Source organism: Triticum aestivum, chromosome 6A, assembly GCF_018294505.1.
Source record: "Triticum aestivum cultivar Chinese Spring chromosome 6A, IWGSC CS RefSeq v2.1, whole genome shotgun sequence".
Taxonomy (NCBI): domain Eukaryota; kingdom Viridiplantae; phylum Streptophyta; class Magnoliopsida; order Poales; family Poaceae; genus Triticum; species Triticum aestivum.
The window spans coordinates 609,199,114-609,211,222 of record NC_057809.1 but is presented as its reverse complement, the minus strand read 5'-3'; the positions used below and the strand labels follow the sequence as shown (position 1 = coordinate 609,211,222).

Here is a 12,109-nt window from a genome sequence, read left to right as displayed (position 1 = left end):
CGTGCAGCCCGCTGACGACGACCAGGAGTAGTTTAGGAGGATCCCAGGCAGGAGGCTTGCGCCTCTTTCAATCCGTATCCCAGTTTGTACTAGCCTTCTTAAGGCAAACTTGTTTAACTTATGTCTGTACTCAGATATTGTTGCTTCCGCGGACTCGTCTATGATCGAGCTCTTGTATTCGAGCCTTCGAGGCCCCTGGCTTGTAATATGATGCTTGTATGACTTATTTTATTTGTAGAGTAGTGTTGTGATATCTTCCCGTGAGTCCCTGATCTTGATCGTACATGTTTGCGTGTATGATTAGTGTAAGATTGAATCGGAGGCGTCACACTATACACTGTGTAAGTTTCATGCAATTTAGATGAACATAAGTGCACAAACATCGTTTTGTACATTAAATCCACTGACTGAATTTCTACAAACTGAACTTGTGCACAAACAATTTTTAAACAAATTGGACTACTGCTCACCCTAGAGATATCGGAGAAGGAGGAGGTGCTGGAGCGCCGATGAGCGTCCAGTGCTATCCCGCTTGCCCACCGCAGAGCGCTAACCGTCGTGTTGCTTGCCCACTGCCGAGTGCCGTCATGCTTTCTTTGGAGCTAGGGTTCCCGCCTCCGGCTTCCCCGCCACCGGATATGCATTCCGATCACTGGATCCACCAAAAATTGAAGCTTTTTTCGGTGGAAGTCAACGAGGTGAGGACGGAAGGGACGAGGCGAGAGGGACAAAGGCGAGAAGGAGGACACATGGGAGGTGCCGAGGGGCCGTTGGTGAGAAGGGCCGATGCCAGTGTGTCAGAGGCGAGGAGGGAGCAATGGACGCGAGGGGGGGCTTTGCGACAACGTGTTTTTTTTGCAAAAATTGAGGGGACACTTATTTCGATACGGATGGAGTATTTTATTGTTTTGAGTAGAGAGAAGTGCATATTACACCCCCAACTCTAGCCCTAGTCTAATATACACCCCTCAACTCCAATACCGTCTAAAATACACCCCCAACTATCAAAACCGGCTAGAATTCAACCCTCCCCTCCCTGTTGACCGGTTTTGACCCAGTTTGACCGGTTTTGACTGAGTGAACAGTAAAAATAAAATTTTTAAAAACAATTGTTTTTGACAAAATTCAAAAAGTTCCAAGTTTTTGCACACGTGAACAGTAAATTCAAAAAAATCACCTTTTCAGCATGTTTGGATACCTGAGTAAATTTGAGATGTCCGTAAATTCGAAAAAAATTCAAAATTTTCACACATGGTGAACAGTAATTTGGGAAAAAATCCAAAAAAATTCACCAAGCGCTCAAACATCATCCATGCAAAAAAAGGCTTTAAAAAAATCGATTTTACTGTTCACCAAGCTGAAATTTTGAAAAAAAAATCGAATTTACGGACATCTCGAATTTACTCAGGTGTCCAAACATGCTGAAAAGGTGATTTTTTTTTTAATTTACTGTTCACACGGTGAAAAAAACTTGGAACATTTTTGAATTTTTTCAAAAAAAATATTTATAGTTTTTAAAATTTTATTTTTACTGTTCAGTCAGTCAAAACCGGTCAAACTGGGTCAAAACCGGTCAACAGGAAGGAGAGGGTTGAATTATGGCCAGTTTTAAGAGTTGGGGGGTGTATATTAGACGGTATTGGAGTTGGGGGTGTATATTAGACTAGGGCTAGAGTTGGGAGGTGTAATATGCACTTCTCTCTTCTGAGTACAGATAAATTACACGTCTCATCGGAAATCTGAGCCTAGCCGCCGCACTACACCGGCGAGCAACTCCGCCTCCCATCGCCCCCTGACCAACAAATCTCGACCGTACTCCGCTCGTCGACCCCGCCGCCCTCGGCTCGCTCTGGTCCGTCTCGGCCCATCGACGGCACCCACCCCGTCGCCCTCGGCTCATTCTAGTCCGGCTCGTCCGACCGACGGCACTGACGCCGCCGCACTCGGCCTCGTGCTCCACGTCCGGCTCCTCCCGCCGACGCCACCGCCCTCGGCTTGCTCTGGTCTGGCTCCTTCCACCGATGGCACAGACGACCCCGCCCTCGGTTACCTTCAAGTGCTGCACATCCGGCAAGGTGAGGACGAGATCCACAGCTCACCTGTTAATTAAGATTTTGGTGCTTTTCTGTATCCTACACCAGATATGAGTCTGCTGAAAAAAAAGATGAATGTTGGTTCAATGTCTTGTAACGCCAAAGACTCGTATGATCTTTAAATATTGGGTATACAGTGACATTTGGGTTGTTTGGATCTGTGTCAATTTGAAATCTATACAAAATTTTTCCTTGTGTGAAATTCATGTTATTTGTCATTTGTCATATATACTTGCCATTTGAACTTGCAACCTTCTGTATACAACACCAGGGTATCTGGGTATGGCTGTCCATTGAGTAATAAACAAATCAAAATATACAAGTGAGGAGTTGGAGTTGACAGCCTAGCTCTTTGACAAATTCCAAAATGTGCTTGTGGAGTTGGGAGTTGAGAATTTGGAGTAGTGGAGGGTTCCTAAAGAGGGCCTGATCAATCGTCTCGATCCAATCCATGGATGGAGCGATAGAGAACGCGGGGGCGGGGGCAAGCCCGGGAGGGGCTGGGACGGCGGCGGCGGGGGAGCCGACGTGGTGCTGGAGTGGACCTTGCCGGTGCCAGCGCCTGTCGGTGTGCTACCAGAGGCGTTCGCCAATCACGACGACCTCATCCTCCTTGAGGCCGGCGACGACCTCCTACTCGACCACCTGCAGGGTCGGTAAGCCCCTCCCATCGAGATTACCCTGCTGATCCAATAACCGGTCCTTAGAAGTCAGAACCACGCTCTTTATTCAGATCATCAATTAGGGCCATCAACTGTCAAGTTCCTAGACCAATCGATGTAGTATCTAAGTTGATATGTAGTTCTTCACTATTAGCCCATTAGTCAGATGAGTGCACGGTCTGTGGAAAAGAGCACCACCATGAAAAATACACGTTGACTGTTCCCGAGCCGAAGGCCGAGGCTGGTTAAATAAACAGTGAAATGTACTACAGCTATATTATTAAATCACATCCTTGCACCACTAGTTCAGCTGCAATAGAGTTATCATTATCTGTTGAGCTACTGTTGTACAGTAGGCGCACATGGTGTTTCCATCTGCGAGAAAAATTGATGCAGAGTGAAAGTATGGGGCCGCCCTGAAGAAGAAGCTGCTGCTGTTCTCTGCACATGATGTTCGTGGGCACATCCAATTCCATGTTCCTGATGCCAGGTGGCAAAGCAGTTGCGCCAAGCCTAAGACCTGACCACTCCAATGAAGATGGTACTGTCGCCAATGATGTGCTCGCTTCGATCATCAAAGTTGCACCTGGTAGCATCGAATTAGTCTGAACGGCTCTGCGGCTCGACAAGCTAAGTAGCTTTGTCAGGGAGAGGCCAAATGTGTTTGATGAGGATCTTGGAGATGGCTTCGGACATAAGAAGGGACAGTACACGTGGCAAGATCTCTGTGTGCTTGTTCAGTCCAGCGACAGCGAGCTGGTGGATGGGCTGAACTCCTCTGGACATGATTCTGCACAACTCCTTGTTGCATGACTGGCTGTGCCAGAAAATGCTGTGCTATCTGTCATGGAATCTGATGCTTTTACCCGTAAGATTGTAACCCACTGCCTCGGCAGATTTGGCATGAAGGTTGAGCAGGAAGCAGGAAGCAGGAAGTTTGCCTGAAGAGCGCTCGGCGCAGGAAAGATGAAACTCGACAGCTTCATAGAGATATGGGAACGAAGCATTCCTTCAGGAATGCATGCAGACTTGCAGATGATTCAAGGGGAAGTGCTATATGAAAGGCTTTGGGCTAATATCTGGGTGCATAGTTTAAGTGTTGCTGATCTGCCATTGACGCCAGCTGAGAGGTTAGCAATACCATTCCGGGAGCAGCCAAGGTGGGTGTGGAAAGACCTGCAGCCCTACATTAGGTATAATTTGTAAATCACTTTTTGGTTCAAATTCTGTAGTTTAGTTCTCATGCAGACATCTTTCTCCCTTGATGGTTCAGGGACTTGTGAAGGACTTCTGATCAAATATGCAAGACGAAGAAAATTCAAAAAATAAATAAATGCAAAACGAACACAACCAAGGGCTAACGCCGACCCTATTTTCACTGCTAGATGATCAACTTATCCTTCTACACCCACGCTTTGATTCTGGCCCTTGCTACTGCTGGTGTTGTTGACATGGTTTTGGTCCGGACATTGTCAGTAGATTGCTGCAACTGCATTTCATGCAAGCCACAATGATATTGGCGACAACAAACGAGGATTTCTTGTGCCATTCAGAGTGTCCGATCCAGCTTTATGGTGCAGACAGTTAAGTTACCTGAATTTCTTTTCAGTTTTGATTAGACGCAGTATCTGAACCTGGGTGCGTTGCTTATCTGTTGTACATTTACAGTATGTCTTAATTTTAACATGTGCAAGGCTTGTCCTAGCTAGTCATGTTTTTCAGATGTTCTCTTGAAGAATTTATTAATGCCCACCCAACGAATAGCAGAGGAAGGTATGGTAGGCGTCCGGAAACTGAAACTGCATTGCGGGTTGGGCAGGGAGCAGCGAACCTCTGTTATGGGAGTTGATAAAGATCCTGTTCCAACACGCCTTGTGATTCATATGAATTTTCTAACAATTCACAGTAACTTGTTCTGAACACGGCTGATGTTTTTAGTTTTACATGAACAATAGAATCCATTGTTACTTGATATAAAATCTGAACACAGTTTATTCAAGTCATGCCCATCTTGTTGTGAGGAACAAGCAATTGCTTTGCCTGTTATATTCCCTGGAAGAGGCCAGGAACTTCATATGTTATATTCTTGCACACATATAGTTTTTTTTTGAGAAACACAAACATATAGAGACTAGTAACGTTGCATGTGCAAGGCACGTTTCTGTACTGTATACTATCAAAATTAAACTTATCAGTCCAAAAAAGTAAAAAGCACATCTACACTGACCAATATAATATAATCAGGACACATTACAAGCTGAAAAACATATCTAACATGTAAAACTCTGGGTTCACGCTGAAGTATGAAAAAGGATTATGGCAAGATCCAGCACAGGGCACAGAGCTTGAATTGAATTGCTTTTCCCCATTTTCTAATTCGAATTCTGAATTTCTTGCCTCGATTAGATGGATTTTAAATTTATAGCCACAGATTGTGTATACTGTCGATCGAAACAACTGCCTTTCAAGGGTATGTCACAAGTAAAATACACCTCTAACTGTTTATGAGTGTAAAAGGTTACTCTGTTCCCAACCGTGGCCTTGAGAAGATTTTGTGGCAAATGATGTTCAATCCCATCCTAACAAGATCCAGCCTGATGAAGAAGCATTGGCCTGGCAATGATACACACATTTTCTTTTCTGACCATGAGTCTCTTAATCACCTGATCTTTGGCAAGATACAGCCTGGTGTTTGTTTGTGGACTTCAATTTCCCCTTAGAATGTCTAGCAACAAGTTGTAGGTTGGTAGGTTCCACAGGTTTAACTCCAGTATGTTTCATCTGTACTCGAGGAAATACAGGTCATTTTGAAAAAGAAGAAAGGAAGCTGATTAAATCATGTATGGCTTCCTTTACACTGCTGTTTGTTTGCTGCTTTGCTGGGCAGATCTTCACCTGGGAGTGGGAGACAAAAAGGACATTGTCATTTTACAGCACATTGTATTCCTGTCTGTCTAGCTATTGTTCTGAACATGAATTAGTTCCATGGGGGATGAATGGCACTGTAATCTGGCTTTCTTAGCGTTGATCTTATTCCTTGTGTATTTTGGGGAAGTATAGCCCTTGAGCAAGCTATTTCTATTTATGTATGCTACAGTTAATGAATTCAGATTTCTGATGTCGCTGAATTCAGTAAGAGCTTTGGATGTTTTAACCACAGAGATAGTGCATTAATGACCAAAACAAAAAAGTGCATCCATGTCGAAATGTTTTCTTGCTGGGTGTATTTGACGGTTCATTTTTGTTATTCATCACTCACTCATCAGGTCAGAAACAAAAGGTTCATATAATGTAGGCTTGCGATTCACACATGGGAAAATGATTTTTGCAGGGGCCAGGACAGGATATTTGTATCTCTGCATGGTTGTAAGAATCATCTTTAGAAAATGAATAAGAAAAGGAAAAAGGAAAAAAAGCAGCACATTGCTTCATGCTTTGGCAAAGAGGAAAAGGGCAGCATGAAGCAAATTGTGAAAGCAACAAGCAAAGAATCTTAGATGCTTTAATCAGGGTGAGGAGGCAAATTTCTGGGGTCCAACGCGTGCTTCTAGCTTCAAAGCGCAAACTGCAACTGTTGCATATTTCCATTTCTACTCTAATCTGGCGGTGCACTAGAACTATAGCATAAGTTGATCGGACTATTTCAGAAAGTTCAGTCCAAGTTTTTGTGCTTCAAGCTGCTCTTCTCCTGTCGAGGTATGCACATACATACAACAACATTTTCTAGCTTCCTTTCTTTGTGCCCTTTAAGTATTCTGCTGCATAAATAGCACTAATTCTTTGAGCGGTCAAGCACAAAAGTAACGGGTTACCATTCTGTTGTGCAAGAGTAGGTGATAGCAAGAAATCTTCAGTGATGGGTTAGATTATTATATTTTCTGCTGCTCTCCTGGCCTTCGGCAGAGGAATTCATCATGAGTCTTCCTCAATTGGTAATGTTCTTGTCCATGTTTTTTCTTTGGCTATGAGTTATCTTATGTTGAGCATCTCGTGGTCATGTATGCCAATATTTCTCTACATCAACCCTAAGTCATGCTTGCATGACATATATTATTCGATCTCATTGATGGAAGGGGACACTAGGTTGGGAAACACTGGGTAAAGAAACATAGTGGTCTCTAGATAGTGTTGCAATCACTGCTAAGAGTCATATATGCCAGAGCGCTCCTGGGCCAATTTATTTATTTAACAAAATGAGCTGAAACCCATAGGTATGTAGAAGGATTCCTATTTTGAGACAAGTTAGGAATACTAAAAGGACCTATATTTATGACAATAAACGACAGGTAGATCATTAAGTGTTCCTCACCGTAATTGCTATGTAATTGGCCTCGCCTAAGCAGTAGATGTGAATCATGTGAGTGTTCCAAAGACCTACATTTGTTTGTTCACCATGAACCCCATTAAATATCACTCCCCTGTGCCTCTCAAAATTATTTGTACAATTTCAATGTTGTTTTTCCTTTTTTTCCCTTTGTAGTTTCCTGCTTGGAACTGGAAGTAGTGAAATACATTAGTAATAGTTCTAATAATGGAAGAGTAAATATGGTAATTTATCTAGGGTCTTAACTCTGCTCAACTTTTAAACGACCTACATTGTGATATGGAGGTAGTACTCAGACTCTTAGAGTACACGTTGGTACTTGTTTAATTAATGTTGTAGCTAGCAAAGGTGTTCTGACTGACTTACAGTTTCGTTCTTTTATTTTACTTTATTATAGGAAATATTTGCGAAAGATGTTGATGAAGCGAGAGAGGAGATATTTCGAGTTCTTCCGATGATGGACCGCAGTGTAAGGATCATCTATTTTGATGGTTGGGGTGGATTTGGGGTGTCGGCAGTTCTGCGATCTATAGCGAAAGTGCTTCCGTCTGTGAGAACCGCTCCAGAACTATGCTTTGACAGAATAATTCATATAGACTGCTCAGAGTGGAAAAGTGAAAGAACAATGCAGAGATTAATTGCAGAGGAACTGAAACTTGACCACTCAGTGATATCCATTCTAGACAAGCAAGATGAAGAGGATGATTTTAGTGGAGTTGACGAAAGTTCAAGGAGTGTAATAGAACGTGTTGGGCAAATGATTGATCAAACCCTGAGGGGCAGCAAATTTATGATGATTTTTCTTAATGGAAGTGATGTTGAGTTTGACATAGGCGCCTTTGGTCCCCCATTTGCAAGATTTGGCGACAACATGATGATATGGACCTTCAAAAGAAGATTCCTGACCATGAATCACTGGCGTTCCGAGATAGCAGACAAGCTAAGATACACTCACACTCTTTCTTGTGTCCACCCTATGATCACAGAACGACTAACAAGTTCAGAGTTTCAAGCAATACTACGTGAAGAGGCTGCTGCCATAGTTGCTCGGAGTCCATGTATGCTGGACATCGACCCAACAATGGTTGCAGATTGTTGTCTCTATCAGTTATTCCTGCATTGTAACTTCCACACCTTTCAATGGGTTGCTCATGCTTCCAACTGTTGGATGTGCGATGGGATCATACAAGGGGACAGAGCAAGGGATATCAGTATTGCATTGCATGGAAAGTTAAATTGGGAGCGTGGTGCTCCTTTGGTTAATGGTGTGCTTAGGAAGTTCATGAAACATACGGAGCCTCCTTTTCTGATACTTCAAGATGATGATGTCTATGAAGAAGGGCCATACCGCTGGATTTCAGTCACATCGAGGAATACGAAATTACATGGTTTGCAAACTATACCTGCAGCGGCATCATCTTTCTTCTTGGCATTTGAAAGATCGGATTACCCAATTCCGTTGCCACATGGCTTGTTTGAGCATTCCAACAACCTTGGTGTGTTAGTTCTCTGTTGTTGTGCCTTCAGTTTTGCAGCACCTCCTTTCCTGAAAAGCCATCGCCTAAGATTCCTTGGACTGGACTGTTGTATAGATGACCAAACTGGTGACGGAGAGGATCATACAGAGTGGACAAGTTTGTATAGCCTGTGGGTGCTACACCTTTCTTACACAGACTGGAATGAAATATTATCTGAAGAAAAGATGGATCTCATGACTAATATCAAAGAGCTCAATATAGAGGGAACAAGGTGTTGGCAGTACACCGCTGACTTGCAAGGGCGGCTACCTAACCTTCTAAGGCTCCGAATAATCAAACCAACATGTCAATGGGAGACATCCAGGGATGTTGGCAACTCCTTTATGGATAAGACAAGGATAGAGATACTTGATTTATCAGGTAACACTGAGATGGAAGTTGTGCCAACAAGCCTATCAAAGGCGAGTGGACTTCGAGTGCTTGTACTTGATGGTTGTGATGGGGTGGAAAACATTGATGGCCCTGGTGGGCTTCCTTCGTCCATTGAGTCCTTCAGCTTTGATGGTTATGGCCCAGCTTTCGAATGGACACCAAGCATTGAACTACCTTTCAAACATTTCTGTCCACCTACGACAACAGAAACAAATAATAGGGATATCAAAGTCTCCAAGATCTCCTTAGCAGGGTGTAAACAGTTGAAAAATCTGTTCCTGCGTGGGCTACCCAACCTCTTGGAGCTGGACCTCTCTGGAACTGCAATCAAGATACTAGACTTCGAAACTATGGTGGTGCAAGTCCCAGGGCTCAAGCGGCTATTTCTTATTGGATGTGAGCACCTTCGTGCAATAAATTTTCCAGGCAAGAGTGACTTTGAGAGAAATCTGGACCTGGAGCTGCTGTACATAGACACACGACCTGAAGCTGCGTGTGATCGGTCAACTATTGAAGAGAACAATTCCTCCCAGTTGCAGGTGAATGCTATAATAACTGATGCAAGGCTAGTCCGGTCATTGCACTCTTTAATATATTATGGTATGAATAGCCCCAGAGATGTTTGTTTTGATATCCAAGTCACCTCCTCACCTGTGTCTGTTGGGCCTGTTCAACCGGAAGCACCATGCAGTGATAAGATTGGTCATTCTGAAGAAGAGAGCCTGAATCAGCTTGTTCCAGCACACCGATACAGCGATGTCAGTAGCATGATTGGTGATGCATCACTCCCAATGCAGGCTTTCCCGCCTCCGCCTATGAAGTTGGATCGGCATGTTGAGATCGCTGAAGGGAGCCATTTCTTGGAGAGCGAGTTGGACAAATATCGTGGTCTAGGTGGCCTGATGGATTTATACGCTGAATCGCTGCACGTGCATGATGTCCCGGTATGTGCTATTGTGCCTCCTCCATTTTGGGGGAACAAGCTTAGGCACTTCTGCGTTGAGAGGTGCTCCAAGGTGGACGCCGTCTTCCAAACGAGCCCGGACGGATTGCTGAAGCTAGAGACTTTATGGGTGTCGCATCTCCTAATGGCCCGTTGGATCTGCAGTAAAGGCTACCACTTCACCGGTGGTACTTTCAGAAGTTTGCAGCACCTACATGTGCGCTCCTGCCCCAGCCTCCAGTTTGTGCTCCCGGTGTGGTTCCCCTCCTTCCCTAGCTTGAAGACACTATACATTATCCACTGCAGCAACCTCAAGCACATCTTCACACTGGACAATGAGTACCCAGAAGAAATAGCCGTCCAGGGTGTACTATTCCCAAAGCTGACCACCATACACCTTCATGACCTACCGGAGCTGCAGCAGATATGCGAGTTCAAGATGGTGGCTCCGGCAGTCAAGACCATCGTGATCAGAAGATGCTGGAACCTGTGTCATCCGCTGCCGGTTGTGGCCACCGATGACATAGAGATCGAGAAGGATGGCTGTGTCGAGGTGGATGCTGGCCACCACCCTGACAGTTGGACGCCCCGATACAAGATGAAACTGCCCAGGGTCTCCGTCCTCAGATAGTAAGTACGCATGCACATTGATGATTCCATTTCTGATTCGTTTCTACACTAGCACTGATCGCATTTGGACTTAGTTACTCAACCCTTTTCATTGCGTTGTCTTTCAAACTTGCTTTTTAGGTGAATTCTGCACCGATGTGTTTCTTCCACCGTGACATGGGACTTGGATGGATGGTTGTGCTCCTATGGTTGATGCTGCTGCTGCATGCGCTTGGCCTTTTCGTGTGCTCTCGTGGATAGCCACACACCTCTGGGTTTTTGGCTGGGTGTTCAATTCGAACACGGAAGGAAAAGCTTCAGCCTTCAGGTGCGTGGGCTGTCACGCCGTCGATCACCTTGATCTTATGGCTTTTGTGGCATCTTGTTGTGTAGGTGTGAGCTTTTGGTGGCTCTCACTCGCCTTCGTGGCTCTGGAATAAGAAGCTGTCTGGTATGCGCTTGTGTCTACATGCCCAGACCTTGGCAATGTGTGCGTTTATGTGTGGCTTTGCTGCTGAGGTGGCTTGCATCGCATCCACATGGCCGCGCACATGCTTGTGTGGATTGATGTGTGTTTGCAATGGGTTTGAAACACAGCAGCCTGTATCTATGTGGCTGCAGTGTGAGTGAGGTTGATCCTCGTACGACAGTTTGCAATGTATTTGAACTAAGAAGCATCTGGTTTTGTGCTTCCATCGCTCATCTAACTTTGGCTGTGTATTTGTTGTGTATGCATTTGAAATAAACAGATACTCGTACGTACATACACACAAGTACTCCCTCCGTAAAGAAATATAAGGGCCTGGGATCTAAACGCCCTTATATTTCTTTACGGAGGGAGTACTCGTGAACTTGGTTATGTTATACTATTAGTGATGTGGTTGCAAGCATCATTTGGTTGGTGTTCAGTTTCTTGGAGCTGCAAGTATCATTTGGTTGGTTGGTTGTCAGTTTCTCCAAGTGATGAAATGTAGTTGCCTGGGGAATTTTGCAAGTGCTATTCACGGGACGACATTACGCTTGATTCATTTCATCCGTAATTATGTTGAAAGTCACTGTTGATGCTGAATACCGATGACATCAGAGCAGCGAGATGGCAGAGAGAAGGGGATGCTTGGGCTGAGGCCAGCTACTGAATAATGTTCTCTGTTTTTGTTGATGCTGGGCTGGGCTGGGCTGGGCTACTGAAACGCTGTTGCAACTTGCAAGTGAGTTTGGTTTGGTGGTGTGCGTCTTGACGATGTTGTGAGACGCTGTTAAATATTACTCCTACATGGGTCCCAATTTAGTTGTCTTAGATTTGTCTAGATACCAAATTTAAGACAAGTAACCCGGGACGGAGGGAGTATGTCTGAAACGTACGTGAACAATTGGCATTTTGGGACGCTGTCAAGCTTGCGCGAGGTAAACCTCTCGTCGCCTGTGTAATTGTGCTGTGTCAGCTGTGTGAAGCAGCCGAGAAAAAAGATATTAGAGGGAGGTGAGCGATTCACCTCCAACAGAGAACACTAGTATTTTGTCTGCAGGCTTGGAGGAGTTGTTCGGCGATTACCACAAGGGCGCCATGC

General features: G+C 44.6%; 1 protein-coding gene across 1 annotated transcript; it reads left to right on the top strand.

The window, feature by feature from the left end:
- The first annotated feature begins 1,718 nt into the window (after positions 1 to 1,718).
- LOC123128991 (uncharacterized) lies at positions 1,719 to 11,303 on the top strand. The gene is made up of 6 exons (XM_044549117.1): positions 1,719 to 3,948; positions 4,029 to 4,338; positions 6,087 to 6,451; positions 6,589 to 6,687; positions 7,477 to 10,562; positions 10,683 to 11,303. Coding segments are annotated over exons 4-6 (3,105 nt in total). The 5' UTR covers positions 1,719 to 3,948; positions 4,029 to 4,338; positions 6,087 to 6,451; positions 6,589 to 6,669; the 3' UTR covers positions 10,684 to 11,303.
- The last annotated feature ends 806 nt before the right edge of the window (positions 11,304 to 12,109 follow it).